The sequence below is a fragment of the Peromyscus californicus genome, unplaced genomic scaffold, assembly GCF_007827085.1.
Source record: "Peromyscus californicus insignis strain IS unplaced genomic scaffold, ASM782708v3 Scaffold_17__1_contigs__length_78620276, whole genome shotgun sequence".
NCBI classification, from domain to species: Eukaryota; Metazoa; Chordata; class Mammalia; order Rodentia; family Cricetidae; genus Peromyscus; species Peromyscus californicus.
Genome location: NW_026294469.1, coordinates 13,598,670 through 13,619,871, shown reverse-complemented (window position 1 = coordinate 13,619,871; position 21,202 = coordinate 13,598,670). Strand labels below are relative to the sequence as shown.

The 21,202-nt window shown below is 44.6% G+C and overlaps 1 protein-coding gene across 1 annotated transcript in view; it reads right to left on the bottom strand.

Moving 5' to 3' along the window:
* Nucleotides 1-5,094: 5,094 nt before the first annotated feature.
* The window catches only part of Dtna (dystrobrevin alpha), a 171,084-nt gene continuing 154,976 nt past the window's right edge, over nt 5,095-21,202 (bottom strand). The window contains 6 exon segments of the mRNA XM_052741642.1: nt 5,095-9,090; nt 11,513-11,561; nt 13,781-13,842; nt 13,845-13,912; nt 18,183-18,348; nt 18,948-19,037. Coding sequence (XP_052597602.1) covers nt 11,544-11,561; nt 13,781-13,842; nt 13,845-13,912; nt 18,183-18,348; nt 18,948-19,037 — 404 coding nt within the window. The 3' untranslated portion in view covers nt 5,095-9,090; nt 11,513-11,543.

Sequence of the window (21,202 nt, the reverse complement as noted above, 5' to 3'; positions counted from 1 at the left end):
GGAGCTGACACCTTCACACCCCCTCACTGGACCTGTGGGGGAGCTGACAGCTCCACACACCCCACTGGACCTGTGGGGACCTGACACCTCCATCCCCCCACTGGACCTGTGGGGGAACTGACACCTCCTCACCCCACTGGACCTGTGGGGGAGCTGACACCTCCACACCCCCCACTGAACCTGTGGGGGAGCTGACACCTCCACACCCCCCACTGGACCTGTGGGGGAGCTGACACCTCCACTCCCCCACTGGACCTGTGGGAGAGCTGACACTTCCACACCCTCTCACTGAACCTGTGGGAGAGCTGACACCTCCTCACCCCACTGGATCTGTGGGGGAGCTGACACCTCCTCACCCCACTGGACCTGTGGGGGAGCTGACACCTCCACTCCCCCACTGGACCTGTGGGGGAGCTGACACCTCCATCCCCCCACTGGACCTGTGGGGGAACTGACACCTCCTCACCCCACTGGACCTGTGGGGGAGCTGACACCTCCACACCCCCCACTGAACCTGTGGGGGAGCTGACACCTCCACACCCCCTCACTGGACCTGTGGGGGAGCTGACAGCTCCACACACCCCACTGGACCTGTGGGGGAGCTGACACCTCCACACCCTCTCACTGGACCTGTGGGGGAGCTGACACCTCCTCACCTCCCACTGGACCTGTGGGGAGCTGACACTTGCATACCCCCCCCCACTGGACCTGATGGGGAGCATTCTGCTTTGGCTTGGTTATATAAGCCGATCACAATGTGTAAATGTTCAGTCTTGTCTTTGTGGACTGATATCCCCAAATGCAAAGGAAAACATGGAGCTGGTGTGGTGGAGGTGGGGTAGAGCTGAGGGGTAGAGTCTACTCTGTGGATTTATTATGTAGCCCTACATTTGCTCTAAGGCCCTCAGCAAGAAAACAGTACAAATAGTCACCCATTGTTCAAGGTTTCACTGGCCATGTGGGAGGTCTGAAAGTATGGTAAGAGTGAAGAAGTCCTTGGAAGTTCCCATGTTAATTCATATGAACACATGAGTGAGGGATAGACCCTTATTCTTTTACCTTTTCTGTCAGCTGCATTCAAGACACTTGTTTCACTTATTTGGAAACATTTACCATCTGGCTTCTGGTTTTTCAAAAGATACTTATTTTATTTAAGTGTATGTGTGTGTGTGCCTGAGTGAGTTTATGTGCACCATGTGGGTGGGTGGGTGCTTGAGGAGGCCAGAAGAGGACACCAGGCCCCCAAGAGCTGGAGTTACAGGTGGTTTGAGTCACCATGTGATTCTGCAAGAATAGTAGGCACTCTTAACCACTGACCATCGCTGAGTCTCTGGCTTTTGATTTCCCCCTGATTTTCTGGTCATTCCCTTTGGTCTCCTGTATCATCTATAGGAAACAATCCTGAGATTTATAGCTCCACCACACTTCACTCTGGGATCCCAAGTCTAGTTTGTCAATATACTACTTCTCTGCCTTTTGTATGTTTAATCTGCATTTCAAATATAATGTCCAGACTCAAGCTACTGAAAAATCCACATCCAAAGGGTATTCCTTCTAGTTTCCTTTACTTCAGAAATGAAACCATTTTCTCCCAGCTATTTAAGCTCTCAACGTATGGTATCATTATAAAGGAGGCTAACCCAGGAAATCCAGACTCTTTATGTCTAGGTTTTTGGTCTCATCAATAAAAGAATTTATGAAAGATACAGCAGGTCAACAAGCAAAGCTTCTTCCTATGTCCCCAAAGAAGCCCTATGAACTCCATGTGGGGTAAACTCAATGAAAGCCACATTCAACCAAACTTACAGACCTGTTACAACCAAACCATGGAAAGACAAAGATAAAGAGAGATTCTTGGAAGTAGCAAAAGAAAAGATACTGTTAATCACAAAGGAAGAGTTGTAAGGGTTAACAGCTGATTACGCATCCAAACCTATAGAGGCCAAAAGTCAGTAGATACCTATCCATCAAGAATTCTCCATCTGGTAAAACCGTCTTTCAGAAATGAGGATGTTAATATACTCATTCCCAGATGAACCAAAGCCTGGGGTTTACTTGTTCTACCATATATCCTAAAGGAAATCATCAAGTTGGAATGCAAGGATATTAAACAGTAACTAGAAGTTGTATGAAGAAACAAAGACTTCAGTAAAGGAAACTGTGTGGACAAACACATCCTATCACAGGGATGCTATACTGGGTCTTTGCATTGGGCTGCTGGCATGGAACTTCAAAAACTGTTGGAATTTCTTGTGTGATAGAAATGTTTTGGTTATGCTACTGAGACAAGTCATTGTGGGTTATCGCATGCCTTCAGGATGGTCGCCATATATAAGGGAAACTCTGGGCAAGGCCAACCTCCAGAGAAGGAGGCTCGAGACTGACTTAATCAGTTAGACCTTTGTCATGGAAACCTCTCCCCACACCTCTGCACACAAAGGCTGTGGAGCGCTCCTTGATGGCAAATGAATGATCATAGTTCCCAAGCAGAGGACATGATTACTCTGTGTGCGTCCCACCAACTTGCCTTTCATGTCTCTTCATTTAGCTGCTTCTGATTTGTAGTATTTATAATAAAAACTATAACTGAGTTCTCCTACAGTCCTTTCAAAGGATTCTGTGAATTGTTTGAATGAATTACCTAAGCCGTGAGAACTCCTGAATTCACAGCTGATTAGTAGGAAGTATGGACGGTCCTATGACTTACAATGGTTATCTTAATAATCCTTCACCAAGCATCCTGTTCTAACTGAATGGTTAGTGTCAGAATTCAATCTCAGAATAGCCACAAAAGCAGATAGTTTGAAGGGATAGCTTAGCGTCCTAGGATCCGCTGGAGCTACATGCACAGAAAGGAACTGGTTCCTTTGCCTTAGTGTCTCCTTAGGAACTCCTAACAACTTCCCTTTTATGGTCAAATATATCCTGGAGTACATTCTAGAATTAGAGTTGGCAGGCTAGTTGAGCCTGAAGTAGTTTTGGGTCCATGTTCAGTAAACCAAATGTTGACTTCTGAGTGAACTTTTAGGGAGAACCCCCTATTTGCCATTTCATGCCAGTGTATGATTAGATAAGCATATTATTAAAATCAGATGCACCATGGGAAAGGACATGCTAATCCAGGCCTATCAATCAAAACAGAAAGTCATCCACACCTTGCCCCTAGCAACTAACTCTTATTCCTGGGTCCTGCAAAGGAAGCATTTGAAAAGTACCCTGGGGCTGTGGAGCAATTTCACCCAGCACCCACTGCTCCCTTGCAGCATATCTACACTGCATGCTTGCTTCTAAATAAAATCCCCTTGCTACTTTGCTACTTGGGTGTGCCTTTTCAATTCTTTGAACAGGATGTCAGGAACCTGGTAATGGAGCTGGAGAGGTGGCTCAGCAGTTAAGAGCACTAGTTCTTGGTACAGAGGACCTGTTTGGTTTCTAGCACCCATGTCCAGTGACTCACAACCACCTGTTGAACAACCCCATGCCATCTTCTGGCCTCTGCAGGCACCAAACTCACAGGCACATATCCTGTGCATACCTGCACACAGGCACACCTGCATATACATAACTAAAAACAAAAATACGTTAAAAAGTACGTAAGAACGTAATTTCTTGCATTAATTAAGAGACAGAAGTCTAACATTGATTATAAATATGTTAATTGGCACATAGTGTGTGAAATGCTGTCTGCCACAAATAAAAGCTCATTATTACCAAAAGGTTTAGCTTCATACACCAGAGGAGACTTGAGCATATAGTGGGCGTATGTGTGTGAATACTTTTCTCCTTGGCATCCAGTCACTGGAAGGAAAGGTGTTTGCCAAGAAATAATTCCATGGAAAGCAGCCACAAATTCCCCTCAGCTTCTAGATCGTAAAGCTGGTCTAATTGGCTCTCCCCTTGCATTTTGAAAAAGTGCCTGCTTCTAAGCTAGAGCAGCCGCAAGAGAGTGCCAGCAAAAGAGGATGTCAAAGAAGTCCTTTTCTGAGGGCCATTTATGTCCCAATGGCCGGACGGCCGCCCCATGCAGCATTACCTCTGGGCTGATGGCACAGCCAGCCACCAGGAAGTGAAAGGGTCAACCACGAGCATTATTTGGAAACTTGGGCACCCAAGACAGCAGATCCAGAGGTGCAAAACATGTGTGACCTGCATTATATCACATGCTTTGCTCTGTCCAAGACTAGAGCGGTTAGCATGGGAAAGAGGAAAACGAATTTGCTATGTAACTTGACCCGTACGCATCTGATATTTTTTTAATGTTTTCTTTAAAATAAAGTGAGCACACACATAATTTTCAGTGCTCCATGGCCTAACAATACAACTGAAGGGAACTAACTGCTCACCCTCGAAAGACAACTTCTGACATCAGACTTGCTCTCTAGAGGTGCAGGTGAGTGCAGGAATGGTTGTGAGCAAACGGAAGCCTGTCTAACTCAAGGATCTCGTATCTATCTGCCCAGCTGCTCTAAACATCTATGGCAGGGAGCCTGGGCAAAACATAGTAGCCTAATGAACAGATTAGGAATATCATCCATAATGCCACAGTGTAGTGGGTAGCCATTCCAGCTTTGATCTGGAAGTTCCAACCCCCATTGAGGCTTCGGTAACTGTCACGCCTACAAGGCGGGGCCCAGAGAGGACCCTGAAGACCCGAGATCCGGATGCGCCAGCTTTCTTGGTTCCTGGATCCTGGATGATGGAGGTAGATGGAGCAGAGTTCTCCAGAGAACACCGCTGGACTGCACTACACCTTTCCCAGACCCTGTAGCCTATCCCTTCATTTGTAAGTTACCCCACAAAATAAACCTCCCTTTTAACTACGTGGAGTGGCCTTAATAATTTCACCAATATTAGGAATATCATCCATAATGCCACAGTTGAGAATTTGGTTTTTAGCATTTTTTTTTGTATTTTCTTAAAGGGAGTATGGGAACTGTTCACCTTAGCCATCCAGCATTCCACCAGTGGTTCATGTTCTGTGTGCTGGAACCGACCTGTTTCCCTTCCTTGAGAAGATTCCATGTTGCTGTAAGAAAAGTCCATTAACACCAAGGGGAAAAAAAGAACAACAACAACAACAACAACACAAGATAATAGTGTTTTAAAAAACATTTTTAATGAAGAAATAATTCCATTCCAAAATATAGACACACAATTAAATAGTTTAATCACTTCAAAATATAACATGTCCCCAGGAGGTTCCAACACGCACACACACACATACACATACACACACATACATACACACATACACACACACATACACACACACATACACACACATACATATACACACATACACAAACACACATATACACACACACAAAACAATACTTAACAGCAATATCAACAAAACAAAACAACATATTATAGTAGTTTTGTTACAATACCAATGAATATTGTGAACTCTTTAGTGTTTCTGAATTGGTTATTTCAAATGGGGTCAAATTGCAGTAGTCACAATTTAAAATGTCTTATGTTAATTAGCTTCAAGATACAATGAATGCTTCCGATTTTTTTTTTCCTTTTTTGGTTCAAGGTAAAAGTGTCCTGTCTTCTGAGGACACAGTGGAGTTCTTTGCTTGTGATTCCTTGTGTGGAATTGAACCAAACTGAACTCAGCAACCAAAGGTCGCCGTATTTACAAGATCTATCTACACTTAACAGCCAAGAACTAATAATGGTGGACGAAGATGGTCAAAATAAGAGCAGATGCCAGTGCTAAATTATATTGCAACAGTTTGGCTCATGCATATAAGAAAATACATAATATATATCACACAAAGGCCACAATCTTAATGCAATTCAGTTCACATTACTACTTACAAATGAACCTTCCCTGCCTTATTATAGATCATCCGATAATCCATCTTCATAATCTCCAACACGTCTCCCTCTGACCAACCAGACTTACCCCAACTTCCATCCTGACAAACCACAACCAATTCCTGAATCCTGTACAGTAGATTTCACCCACCTCCTGGCCACAGTGCTGTGGGAGAGGTTTGGCGGTGTTAGACCATTGCCCATTCATAGGCCATCAGCGCTGATGGACGTGGATGTGCAATTCATTGTGGGATAAGAAAGAACAAACCCTGCGAGATATAGCTGAATAGAATGGACAGGACAGACGAAACCTGCTGGGTTTGCATTTAGAACAGGCCCCAAAAGTAAATTTGGAGAGCCAAAGAAAGGAACCCACCGACAATCACAAAACCCCAAAACAACACACGCCATGTTGTCTCGGTTACAGGACAGGGGTGCTTGAATCTGGTCTCAGTGCTGACGTGGAGCTAAGAGAAAGAAAAGGTGGCTGGTTAGTGAGAAATTGCTCGCTGGTAGTGGTTTCCAGAGAGTTCCTGGAATGGCTTTGTACGATGGAGTCAATATCATGGGATGGAGCTGCTTGGCAACGGAGGCAGTGACAAGAGGGAAGGTTTTCAGTAGAATGGTTCCAACCTTAGACACACATTTTGATGTAGAAAACCAAAGAGACAACATGGGTCAGCTCAGTCCCTGTCGGTGGCTGAGGGCCACCGGCAGGGTCTGAGTTCGGATGTACTATGTGGCTCTGATTTGAGCTGACAGAAATGCAGGGATCTGGGATGTAGTGGTTTTCAGTACTGAGTATGAGGCACCAATGGCCACCTGCACCATCTAGAGAGGTGTGATTTCACAGAGGATGGGCAGGGGAAGAGAGATGAACATTAAGACATACCAACAAAACCCGCAATAAAATCCACCTGTGCAAAGAAATCAGAGAACTGTGCAGTTGTGAAACTTTGGTGCTAGCCTGTGCTCAGGGAATTTTGTGAGGCGGGTTTTCTCGAGAGAGATAGACTAAGAACACCCAGGGACAGCGCGGGGTCCTCTACTGATGCCAATCAATCAAGCCCTTCCCCCACTGATGCCAATCAAGCCCTCAGCTATCCTCAAGGCAAATGATTTTGTTTAAAGGGCAGCCAAGGAGGTTTCTGACTGAATGCAGAGGTAAGAACACCCAATAGCCCTCTGCAGACAATGGGGTCAGAAAGGGAGTTCTTAGCCACTCAATACAGTCTAGGTGTATGGGATGGGAGGGGGCTTCTGCTAGCCTACTGAGCAAATTGAATCTGTGGTCCACTTAGGACATTTCTCATTTATGCTGAGCACTTTCCCCCTCCTTCAAGACAGGGTCTCATGTAGCCTAGGTTGGCCTCCAACTCACTATGTAGCTGAGGATGACCTTGACCTCCTGATCTTCCTGCCTCCATCTCCTGAGTGCTAGAATCACAGGCATGTGTTACCATGCCAGGTTTACAAAGCTCTGGAAGATTGAACCGAGAGCTTTGTGTATGCTAGGCAAGCACTCGACCAACTGAGCTACAACCTAGTCTGGATAAGGCCCTTTTCAGTCTTTGTTATACAACTCTACTCTAGAACAAGGATTTCCATCTTATAGAATACATCAGAACTGTTAGGAGGGCTGATTAAAACATGGATCACTAGGCCCAGACCCAAGAGTTTCAGATTTAGTGGGTCAGTCAGGGTTTGGAGCCTAGGAAACTGCATTGCTAAGACTTTTGGGTGACTCGAACATTGCTGGTCTGAGGGACACATTCTGAGACTCATTGTTCTGCAAAGATATTTCCTTCTTTCTTTTAGAAGAAAAAAACCCAGGAATTCCAGAGAGGCTGCGAGTTTAAGACAGGTGTCTGGCTCTTTCTTTTCCTTGTACATCAGATCTTGAAATAACCAATTTCGCTTCCATTTTCCCCAGGATCACTAAGGGAGGCCCTTTTGAGGTCTCTCTACTGAGGGGCCTCGTGAAGGACCATCCACAGGCTTTTATCCTCTTGTCTTTGAGAGTTCTTTCACACACCAGCCTCCAACTGAGTGTGAAATCCCAATACCACATGGAAGACCTGTCTCCTCCTCCCACATGACCACACACGGCTGCATGCAGAACAACAGGTGGCCAGGTAAGGCAATCAACATCCAGAAAGGAAAAGCGGAGGGCGGGCGAGCGAATGTCTGCAAGCGCGCTTTAAGCCCATACTTTTAAAGCTGAAGGCCTCGGAACTACCCGATGAGGGAACTTGGTCAATGAGCAGTGCTGGGTAAGACATGCTTCCTAAGGATACAATGTGGAGAGCAAGACCTGGAAGAGTGCAGATAACTGGAGTCCGTTGGGGGATCTTATGGCACCTGTGGTTTATAAACAGCTTTAGTAACGAGTATTCCAAAAACATAGTTCACAGTTTTTAAGAAGATCTGTGCTGATTTTAAAAACTAGATTCTATATCATTTGAATGTTGTCTCTCTCTTTTTTTTTTTTGAATATGATATCTATTTGGAAAAAGTATTTACATTAAATTCTATGGCTGACTCATTAGAATATCTTAAAGGAAAACAACCCAAAGTTGGAAATACGCCCCCCTCCCCCAATCCCATCATTTCTGGTGGTGGCAGGTTTAATTTGTTTCTCAGAGGGACTTGGAGACATGGGCAGGCCAAGGACCCTTCTTGGCTTCTGGGTTCTGAGTCTTGACACTCAGAAACCAAATCCTATTGCAAATTGTTGGGGTTTTTTTTGAAAATGTATAGTATATAATAAAACCGTCTTTGCTAAAATCTCAAAGAATCCAGAAATGAAACTCCTAGCTACAAACAGTATTAATATTGTCATTGTAAACTGAACGGGTTCAATATTGTGTGCAAAGGTTTAAAACGCTCGTTAATACTACTGCCTGGTGTTAACAGCAGCAGGCTCTCAGCCTGTGGATGTTTGCTTTGAACCAGGGATGAGCCATGTTACAGGAGATGGAGTTGATACATTGTCTAGGAACAGAAGTCTCGTCCCCCCCCCACCCCCCACTCTAAAACACACACCTATGAACTACAAATCTTAGAACAGAAAGCTAGCTGCACTACAGGCATCGGAACACATCTTAGGGGAGGGGGGTGTTGGAGCTGCTGGATGTGGTGGCTCCTCTCTCCGAGCGAGGGTGAGGCTGTGGCCACGCTGCCGTCTTCCTCCTCTTTGTAGGTACAGCTCTCTCCATCACCGGATGTCATGTTACTTTCATCATCTGTCTGACTATAGCTTGCCTGGGAATAAGGAGTGTGTAATTTTTTTTAAACAGGTGGAAACTGTTTCTAAATTAGGGCTCAGTAGCTTAGGGTCCCCCACCCAGCCTCTTCACGCACACACACTCATGGTATTACCTTCCTATGAAAATCAGGGGGCAATGTCTTAGACACTGCGTGTCTTCTGGAAGAGATGGTTTAGAGTTCTCTTCACTAACCCTTCTTCTTAAGGAATCCCTGGGGTACCCCTGAGGCTCACGAAGAGTTAAAGGCACACAATGGCTTACAAACAGGCCCATAGCCTGACTTGAACACAGGAAGAGTCGGTCTGCTCCTTAACTTCTATGTTCTGCCTTCATTCATGAAGGACTCTGCCTTGGCAGCTGACTGACTGATGTTGAGCCAATGAATTGTTTCCGGACCCTTGTGTAAGACAGGCATGTCCTTTCGGATAATTTTGGGATTGTAGTATACTCAGAAAGTCCAAGCAAGACCATACTAATCATACAGGTAACTCTGAAATTCCAATTCTATTGAGCTCATTATGAGCATCCTATCAGGGTAAAAGGAGTTATAAGGTGAAATGTTGCTATTTTTTTTGTAGCACTCTGTAAGACTGTGAATGCATTTTGCCCGACTGGCTGATTTTTCGCAACAGGTTGGTTTGTGTTTAGGCTCCTTCAGAATGCTATCTAGTCAGTGTATCTCCACAGTAAGTGACAGAGGGCACCCCTGCTTCATTTCTCACTACCAAATTTCCAAGTATGGAAAAAATGAAAAAAATTGGCTTTTAGGTACAAAAAGAACATGATGCAATTTTTATGTGGGTTTATAGCAAGGCCATTTTATTACCTTAAAGAAAATGAATGTGTTTCTAAGATCAAGCCCCTGATGTTTAAATAATATACATAACAAAAATGATTAAATTGTTGGAGCTAAGAGAAAGAAAATGCTATTAAGGAAAAGCCTTTTCCTTCGGGACTAGATTGGTTATAACTGGAGTGAATATTTTCAGAAACAGCTCCTGGGAATATTTTTCAGTGTAGTCATCGGGAATTAGGAGAGGGTGTGGTGTCACATTTTCAAATGCAAGGGAGGGTGACCAGAGTGTGTTTGTAAGATCCCTTCTTAGAGCTCAGAAGGTCTGTTCCATCAGTGCTGTCTTATTCACTTGATGGAACCTGGGGGCGGAGTGAGGAAGTTTGTAGTGTTTGAGCTAGCGTGTATCCATTACTACTTAAAGCTGAAGAAACATATTCATTCCCCAAATTAGCAGCTGGGGTTGTCCGAGTGCATTATCAGCTACACTGTAGACTCATGTGATTCCACAGTTGGGAAGGATTATGTAACTACACTAGACACAAGTCCTGATTGCTGTAGGATGTGCACTAACTTAGGCTGTGACGAGGGACCACCAAATGGCCATTAACCAGAGCTAGAGAAGCCGTCTAGACTTACGGGACAGTGGGTCCCACTGTCATTGCAGGGTGCTGAGTCCTGGCCTGTTTATAAAAGCTGAAATAACAAAGTCGTTCTGAGTCCGTGGCTCCACTACACTTCTGTGAGCACTGTAGTAGCTCCCCAGGACCGCATGGGATCTGAAGCCTGTGGAGGTACGCAGACATGTGCGTGTCCACAGCTCATTATGGTGTGTCAAGCTCTTTCAAACTATATCTCACGTGCCCACCTCCTGTTGTGTGAGGTAGATATAATATCATGAAGTACAAGAGGAAAGTGAAACCCTTAAAGGCTTAATAATTGGTCTAAATTATGCAAAGTTTCAGTGAGATTTGTATTTCAAAATGGTTCTAATAAAATGCAGAGATCAAGACTTAGATCATGACACCCAAGTGATTCTAACAGTCAAGTACTAGTATTTCAATGATAAAGAAAAAAAAATGACTTGAGAATTCGGCCCATTATTAGGTAAATCTTTAGAGTGGGATGAAATAACCCAAATAACACCTTAAGTTACCTTTTATCACACTGAACACCTCAGTGGATTTGAATTAGTCACCCTCAAAACACAAGGCCACAGGATTTTTTTCCTTTGATGGTGTTGTCCCTTGCTACAGTGGACACATAGGTTCTTTGGGGACTAAGGAGCTGACATCTAGAGATGTTGAGGTAACCTGGTCTTTTCCTTCTCTGATGCCATTGGTGATGTGGCCACAGAGCGTCTGGTTGCACCTCAGGGGCCACGGAAGTTTTCTGTGACAACTTCTCTAATCAGCAAGTAAAAAGTCGACTTCAGGACGTCTGGGGGATTTACACAGGATGACAATGAGTGCTGTGGTTGGAGTGACCACTCTGATAGCAGCAGGGAAGGTGTGTACTACATCACATGGAAAGAGTGACCGTGAGCTTAGGCTAAGAGCTGTCACAGCTCAGTGTTGACACAGCCTACAGTGTCCATGCTTCCTCCCAAACAACAGGTACTTACTTGAGAGGAGAGTGAGAAAAGGACATTGCATTCAACCTTGCAAGCTGACCTGTGGGTGACAAAGGACACAAACAAGAAAGGTGACATGTCAAGTCAGTGAGGCCGTCAAGCTGGTGAATTATTTGGCTGGAAGCCATGCACAGGGACACACAGAGAGGGAGAGAGTCCAGAGAACGACAGATGCATTCCATCCATCCTGTCGCCAACCTTCGGCTTACACAGCCCTGGAAGAAAACCACTCCACCGTGCTCCAGGATTTGCATTTGAGTGAGAGCACACTCCCCTGCCTGCTCCTTTCCTTGAGACCATCAAGCATGGAAAGGCAAGGAGAGAGAGGAACCAGAGGTTTACCGGGCATGGCAAAAACTCCAGTTAGATCCTGTCATTCATAGAACGCCCCCCTTCCCTTTACTCATGTGACATTAGCTAATAATTCATTAAGAATCTGATATTTGTTATCAACTGGAGAAAAGGCACCTGAAAAAAAAATTAGAATTAGAGTTACTGTTGTCCCTGAACCCCAGAAACAGAAGATGAGCTTGAAGAACAGGGCCTGGCAGGCATCTCCAACAGCCCAACTCAGATGTTGATGATCCAGCCACATTTCTGTCCCCCTTGTGCAGACCCACATGAGATGGCACCCCTTAGGCTTCCCAGAGACTCCCAGCTGGTTTCATCCAAGGCTGGTTCCTTTCTATGGGTGAGCTACAGAAGGCTCAGAGAACAGGCTCACCATGGCTTTGCAATCAGGTGAACGCATTTGTATCTTAGGAGCATGGCTCTACACACTGTTTTTCTTCTTCTTCTTGAAATGGCTTGGGAAAGATTTTCACTGTTTCTGAAAGGCAGCCGCTAGGCCGAAAGGGCTGCAGCACATTTGAAACAACACTTTGTTCAGGTGATCTCAGGCACCGGCTTCTCTGCTGCCACAGTCCTCCTGGGAACACTTTAAGGCTCATTCTACACATAACACAGGAGCCAGACCCAGTTGGCTCTCACTGATTCTCTGTCCTTCACTGACAGTGAGAGAGGGCCACTGGTGACCCCAGACTGTGGAAAAAGCTTGCGTGGCCACTAGACAAAAGGTCTGATAGGAAAACAATAACCCGCTGGGGCTGGGACCAGCTGGGCTCTACCAGAAAAACATCCCTGAAGGCCCAGAGCCCAACCACACACCTGTGGAGAAGCAGGCAGTGGAGCAGCCCTGAGTGGCAAATTCATTACTTTTGGCAAGAGTAAGCAGTTTTATTATTCTTAGTTGCATGAGCTATGTTCTGCGGATTCTCATATGGGATGGGGCTCTGCAGCCTCTTTCAGTGTCTGCCTTGCTGAACAGGGGCTTCCAGTTCCCCACAGTTTCTCGGTAAGTATTGTTACCTTCCTGCTTATGTTTGATGTGATGCGGGCAACGAGGAAGTCGGGGACAATTCAGGGGAGGAAGTGGACTGGCGTTTGTTCATTTTTCTTGTGCCATGTGTTATATATATATATATATATATATATATATATATATATATATATTATTTATATAACTGTCACTATTTTTCGGCTTTTTATTTGATATGTGGGCTTCTATTTTCCATATGTTTGCATGTGGTGTGTGTGTGTGTGTGTGTGTGTGTGTGTGTGTGTGTGTGTGCATGTGTGTGTGTGTGCGCATGTGCATATGTTTGCCAGTGCATGTATTGGTGCAAGCATGTGAGAGTCCAAGGTTGCTGTTGGGGGTCCCCTATTGCTCTCCACCTTATTTATTGAGGTCTTCTAACTGAAGCCAGGACTCACTGGTGCGGCTAGCCTGGCTAGTGTGCTTGCTCCAGGGACCCCCGCCCCGCCCCCCCGTTTTTACCTTCTGATTGCTGGGATTATGGGCTGGGCCACCACTCCTACCAGATTCTGGAAACCCAAACTCCAGTCTTCACACTTGCTCTACGAGTCCTTTGTCTACGGAACTGTCTCCCCAGGTCCCTACATTTTAACTTAGGAGAAAAGACTTCGTACAGTCCTGAGGCGTTTGGATTGCTTGTCACTATGATTCTGCTTATGTCACAAAGGCCCCTTTCACTTTCCAGATCAGAATTTGGAAGAACAGACAGCTACAAGAGGCATCTAAAACATCACTGTACGAGATGCATGGACTGAGGGGTACCAGCAGAATATTCTGGAAAAGTAGGGAAGAAGGAGGGAGGAAGGCCTGCGTTTTCAGGGAATGGGAAGGACCCGGTTGTGGAGGGCTGTGGGGAGGGGCAGGGCTGCTGCTGCCTCCTGTACCTGGAAGGCTTCATCCTGCAGCTTCTGCTTCAGGTATTCCTCCATCTGCAGCTCACTCTCAGCTGCCGCACAGACTCGTTCTCATAGTTCTCATCCTCGGGTTGGACATAAGGATCCCCGTCTTCCGGGACGCTGGGAAAAAACGTAAGAGGTGTTTGGGAACAGTCTTAACAGAGAAGAGTGGGTGGATTCCTGTGCTGTGTCTCGCTGTCTTCCTTCATGTATTTTCCCTGAGTCCCCTAGTTCACCTTCATGACTTCTTCGACTCAAAGGAAAACAAAACAGAGAGAGTGTGTGTGTGTGTGTGTGTGTGTGTGTGTGTGTGTGTGTGAGAGAGAGAGAGAGAGAGAGAGAGAGAGAGAGAGAGAGAGAGAGAGAGAGAGAGAGAGAAGAAAGAGAAGGAGAAGTTTGGAGAAATTGTGATTAAAATGTTTTATTTTAATCAAACCTAGTGAGGAAGTCATTGGCCATTTATGTTTTTATAGGACATACAGGAACGATAGCCCTTAAAATGTTCTTAAACAAGGCAGATCTGTCTTTAGAGGTATTGTATAGTTTCACAACATGAGATTTTTTTTTCCTTTCTGAAAGGCAAGTGAGCCCTCTAGTGAAATAATGCTTAAGGAAATGTGTGCATGATTTAACTCTCTTTGTATTGTACTACATACATACTTACACACCCACACACACATGCATGCACACACACAAGCACACAAGCACACTCGAGCACATGCACACATATGTAAAAACACTTTATGGTGCAATAAGTCTTATAATACCAGTGACTTGATACTACGATATCACACTACAGCTCTTGACCTTACAAATTTTTACTAGCCCCGAATCTGGAAAATCCATTTGCATTTTTCAATTTTGTTATGAAATAAGCAAATAAGATTGACCTCATTCAGTAATGGAGACTTTTTCCACCCATTCCTCCCACGTGTAAAGGACTTACAGGGTTGAACACAGAATCACTACCTAAATCAAACTACATTGTTGGGGCTAAAACAGCACTTTTTTTTTTAAAGGCAGTGTCGACACACTCCAAAATGAAAAGTTGCGTTAAAGAGAGGTTTTGAGGATGGACATTAAATGTCATTGTTCATGTTTATCTTATCTATGGGACATATTATTTTTGGAGGCTTAGGACCAACCTAAAAGAGTCCATGAGGCTTCTATGAGCTCCCCATTTTCAACTACCAGATCACTTGCTGGAAGCTGGTTCTGGTCCCTGGCGACCAAGGGGGAGCGGGTCAGAAGTGGGGAGACCTTTCATAGTCTTGAGTTTTAGGACTGGGGTAAAGATGTGTTACATAGTCACTATAAAATACATAATAATAAGATATGCATATATGTATTTATTCATTTACTAGAAAAATGTCAGTTCACTGCTTTGAATAACATATCAAAGAATTCTAAGTTTCATAAGAAAGGACAAGAAGACAAACTAAACCCAGAAGGAGTCACACACCGCCATTTTAAATGATGCAGCGGTTTTGTTGTGCTCTTGCAGGCCGCTGCTTCGCAGCTGGCTTTCAAAACCAGGTCTCTGTACAACTCTGTTACTTCTGGCCTTTCACTCACTACTTAGAATGAGAGCCAGAACACCAGCAGGACTTCTGGTTAGCTTCATCACTGGGTCTGTAAAACAGCCGGTTTATTTTGTAGACGAGTGTGAAGTACTTGTCACATAAAGCCTTATCCTTCTGTCATGATGTTAGGGCGTCCAGCCCTTGCCCACATTTATCAGCACTCTAGCCCCCAACACCCCACTTCCTTCTCTTCCTTCCTCTCACTTTGTTCCCTCTCTCTCTGGGCTCTTCAGCTAGGCCCCGAATTTGCCCTTATAGTCAACCTTCGTTTCCTCTGCTGATGGAGGGAGGGTCACAGCAAGCCTAGTGGGGATGCCATTGATACTGCTGGCTTCGGTTGAATAACACAGACCTCTTCAGGTAGGGGGACAGATGAGAGGAGCCAAGGGAGGCACACATTCTTAAATACCGTTAGGAATGTTAATGCAGTCTTCACTTTTTCTCCTGTGAATGAGCAAACCTGTTGGAAATAGGCTGTTTGGGCCTCTGAATGACAGCCACCAGACCCTGCTCTTATTGGCTGTCTTGAGTGGGAAGCTACCAGCCAAGCAGCAGCATCGTTGGCAAGCGGCCAGACTGCAATTCTGGAAGTCTGGCTGTTCTGAACTCTGCATCATTACTCTGAAGGAACACCACTCCAGCAGCCAAGGATTTCTACAACCACAGGAGCTGTGAGAGCCAGAGTTCCTGTCTTAAGAGTCCTCGGTGCAGTCACACAGATTCTAAGCAACTCCCAATGACTTTGGAAGACTCCATTCTTTGAATTCTGTAACACTAAATAACTGCTCAACTGACAGCAGTATTTACTCAGGAGGGGAAAGGGACAACCTGTCCCATGACCCAGCAAAAAGTCGGTGCTTGCTGCAATTTGAGGCTTGTGATTGGCTCATAAGTAACGTTTGAGAGACATATGTACGTGTGTGTGTGTGTGTGTGTGTGTGTGTGTGTGTGCATGTATGTGTGTATATAGATAGTCTTTCCTGTCAGGGTCTTCTGGTCTAGGACATTATCCCAATAGATGCTTCTCCTGAATGGTCTTTTGCCTACTTATGGTTCTGTCATAGGTAGGATGTGTTGTATTGGTCGCATAAAGAGTCCAACGCTGTAATGGTAGCAATAATAAAGGGGTGACTGAAGAGTTGGAGGGAGTCACCAGGAGCTGAGGCTCTGGCTGCAATGTTAAAAACTCCAGGCTGTAACACCAGGAGGCTTCTGAAGAGTTCCAGAAAATGACCAAGGGCAGAAGGCTGCGTAGAACTAAGATCAGAAAAAACGGTGGAAAGCTTTGAGAGGAAGACAGACAGTGGAGAAGCTGAAGCCTAGAAGACGAGAAGCCGTGAAGAACTGATGGCAGGAGCCAAGGCTGTGAGGACTACTGTAGCTAGAGTTTTCCTGCCTGGCCCACAGTCAGGACAAATCTCTGTCACCCGCTAGTCCCACAGCCGCTCAGACCCAACCAAGTAAACACAGAGACTTATATTGCTTACAAACTGTATGGCCGTGGCAGGCTTCTTGCTAACTGTTCTTATATCTTAAATTAATCCATTTCTATAAATCTATACCTTGCCACGTGGCTCGTGGCTTACCGGAATCTTCACATGCTGCTTGTCATGGCGGCGGCTGGCAGTGTCTCCCCCGCCTTCCTGTTCTCTCCTTTCTCCTCTCTGTTAGTCCTGCCTATACTTCCTGCCTGGCCACTGGCCAATTAGTGTTTTATTTATTGACCAATCAGAGCAATTTGACATACAGACCATCCCACAGCAGACTACAGTTTGTGAGTGCTGTCATGGGTCAAAAATCCGAGGGTTCTGACTTCCAGCTCAGGAAGCGTCACTATAGCCCCTGAGCACTGATACTTATGCCCAGAGCTGCAAGCCTCCTCCACATTGGACAGTGGAGCCTTTAGTTCTCAAGGCTTGTTGCCAGACACTTTGGAATCTGTAAGCCGAGCCCTGAGCCTCTGGAACTCAGGGCCACCAGTGCTTGGGGAGCTGCCCCTTGCCCATCTGTGACTTTTATTCATATAGAGGAGATAATCCCCAGCTATTTGTGATAACAACCTCTGCAAACGGTTTCTGAAGGACAGCTTTATACATATTTGATGAGTCAATCAAACTGGGCTCCTTTATAAAGAGATTCCATGTATTTAACGACTTCTCTCCAATGCCATTCTAGCATCACGACTGTCCCCTAAGTAAAGTCAGAAGACAAGATGACTTCGCTTCTGAAGTGGTGTATGTGGCCTGGGAGAATGCTTTCCCTCTTCTTTACTGCAAGTGACATGTGACTTAGGGTTTGTTTCCAATTTTACCATGATACAAATGTGATATGTATTCACTAGAGACCAAACTTTGAGTCTTGAATTAGTATCTCCCCGAAAAACTAGCAATATGTGTATGATACCGTCTTGTGATTTGGCATCATCAAGAAGTTGCGGCCCTCTGTCGGTCACATGGGTCAGAAGGGTAATGCTTGACACCCTGCAGTGTGCTACCAGTGTTTCTAGGCCACAACAAACTAGGGCTTAGTTGCATTAGATGTGTTTTTGACTTACAGGAAGTTTACTGGAGTATGTCTGCCTCAGGTGAGCAATGCTTTCATTAAGCACTCATTGTCTTAGGTCACTGATGCTCTCCGGAAATTGTTAAGAAGGGCGAGTTCCCAGTACCAAACTTAAATGCAGCTCCCTTCTGCCTCTAGAGGAACTGTAACCCTTTTAGTGGTTTTTTTTTTTTTTTAAACTTTCTAAAGGCTACCCACAAATTGCTCTGCACCTGAGAAAATGCCCCCAAGAACAGGATACTTACATGTCACCATGCATGGTTCTTGTAGCTCCACTATGAATGTACCCAGGTTTTCGGGCGTGGATTTGGGCTAGAAAAGCCTTTTCAGAGGTTGGCGATGGAACCAGACCTTCAAACTGAGTTCTTGCAAATTCAGAATCCACAGCACTTTCTGTTTCACTTGCCACCTCTAGTGGGCAATGGAAGACACAGAGAGTGACTCCTTAGGAGGCTTATAACCCAGAAATAAAGGCCCAGGCTCCCCAGGAAGCTTAGGGCCCAGAAGCAAGTCCCCAGGTCCCACATGTAGCAACATCAGTGCGTCTGACACCAGCCAGTTTTTTGTTTTTTTTCCTGAGGTGATAGTTGATACTGAAAAGAATTAACTATAAAATAGTTTGGTGTACAACATTTTCTTTCTTTATTCAGGGCTGGAAAGGTAACTCGGTGGTAAAGAGTGCTTTCTGCCGTTGCAGAAGACAGAGTTCCATTCCCAGCACCCATGTTGGGAGATTGACAACCATTCACAACCCAAGCTCCAGGGGATCAGAATCCCTTGTCTGGCTTCCATGTAGACAAAGCATGTGCACAGGCACACACACACACACACACACACACACACACACACACACACACACGTGCAGACACATACATGCATACATATAAATTAAAATTTTACTTTAAAACGTTAAAAATCTACATTTAACAATGATCAGGTCTCCAAGAGGGACCCTGAGCATAAGGACCCTTCCGCAACAGGCCCACAAGAGAGAGAACACTGAAACACACCTGAATTCAGCTCTTTCACCAGAGAGGACATGGTGTTAGTGATGGAATCCGCCGCAACTAGCAAGTCATTCCTTAAATTCCTTCTTGAACCTTCAATGAAGAAGCAACAATTTGAAAGTGTTACAGCCCTTCCTTCACAACCAGTTTTAAGCTGCTTGTCTATCAACTCCTCCTGAGGTAAAAAGACCCAGAGAATGATGAGGTTTGTAGAGTTCGTCATTCCAACTTGGAGGTTTTGAACATGAGAGGATCAGCATGGTGACCTGGCACGAGCTTCGGCACGCCCTGTGAATCAGAAGGTGTGGACGCCCTACTGAGGACAACTCACATTGTCAGGAGGTTGTAGTTTCCAAGCAGTTGTGGTCCCAGCCCTTCCCTGGTGGCTGAGCACACTGGAGCCTTGCCCTCTGCCAGCATAGGCTCTGTCCCCTACTGGGGTTTCCAGTGATCTCCATTCTAGGACCGATGCCTTTTGAGATCAGGATACCATGTACTGAACACTCCCAGAGGGTGGAGAAGGGGTAAAGACTTTGGCTTCTGCTCTTAAGGTGCTGGGCAGATGATGTACCTTAACCTGGACTTCCACTGTTGGAAGGTAGTCCATGGCAGAAAAGATTATTCTTACATCCCAGGCACACTAAGGGTTAAATGGGTATTTGTAGGGTGGTGTGGGAGTGGGGAAGGTGGAGATGGAGTCGAGCATTAATTACCACAGTATCTTCGGAAGAAAGGGTTCAAGATTCCAAATATGCCACTTACAAAAAAAGTTACATAGCATGAGTGTTTCTTGGGCTAGGGGCGGCCTGTAGGTGATATACCATTGTAATTTCTCACATTACATAAAGTAACATTAAATGACTAAAACAATAAATATATTTAAATCAGAAAACCAAAGAGACTAAGTAAAAACATTAACCATAATATAAAGCATCAACAGATAACATACTGCAGGTCTTTAAAATCTGATTTAGATGAAGAACATTTTTCTTTCTAAAAAAATTAAAAAATAAACATTTTGTAAATTACATAGGTAGCTAGCTCTTGCATGATATTCATGCTTAGAAGAAACTGGACATGGAGCCTCCATTTTCCACTATAGAGGAAAACAGTCTGTTAGCTTTGCCCATTAAAATGTGTTAACATTTTATCCCTGTATATGATGGATGAGAGGGCTTGTTTTCACACATGGTTGCTATCCTTAGACATGGCTGATGTCAAAAAACATTTTAAAAATACTGCTAGGCAAACGATGATTCCGATTAAAATGTCTATTTCTGAAATCACTAGTGAGGTCGCACATTTTTCCTTTGTTGGCCATTTATACTTCTTCTGTCTGCTGATTCTCCTTCATCATGTTTTTGTTTGGGAGAAATGCCTCCATATTTTTATGCATTTATGAAATTTGATTGGCACATATATCAGAGATGGTTCCTTGGAATCTATTATTTGGTTTCTGTCTTTGTTTATGTTTTTCTTTGATTTAAAGTAGCCAGTCCAATGTTTTCTTCCCATAGTTCATCAATTGGCTATTTGGAGGATATTCATAATATATTTCTAATGTAAAGGAAAGGTAAATTGCAGACCAAGGTGCAACACACAGTCTAATTTGTGTGAAGGAAGAAGAGTCTATGAACTATAAACACACATGAACACAGCTATTTATACATAGAAAAAAATGCTGAGAAGAGCCTATGCATTAGTAGTGGTTTCTTCCAGCAGTGAAACTGGCTTGATTGGAAAGACTCACAGGAGGGGGATTTCTCAATACCTATAAACTTGTAAAACGATAGAAAGAGGAAGGCTGAAATCACTTGGTTGGGGGTGCCTATGATGGTTAGTGTTACTTTTCAATTAGACAAAACTAGAGTCACCCTAGAAATGGACCTTTAGGCACACCTGTGAAGGATTATCCAGATTAAATTAGCCTCCTAGAATGTTTGTGAGGGATCATCTTATGTGGAATAATCATTCTGTACACTGTAAATATGTATTACTCTTATTGTTAATAAAAAGCTGATTGACTGATAGCTGGGCAAGAAGAGATTGGGTGAGACAGCCTGAGACAGAGAGAATGCTGGGATGAAGAGCCGCGGAGTCAGAAGAGTCAGATGCAGAGAGAGAAAAATGGGCATGCCATACTGAGAAAAGGTACCAAGCAAAACACAGATAAGAAATATGGGTTAATTTAACTGTAAGAGTTAGCTAGTGGCAAGCCTGAGCTATCGACTGAGCATTTGTAATTAATATTAAGCCTC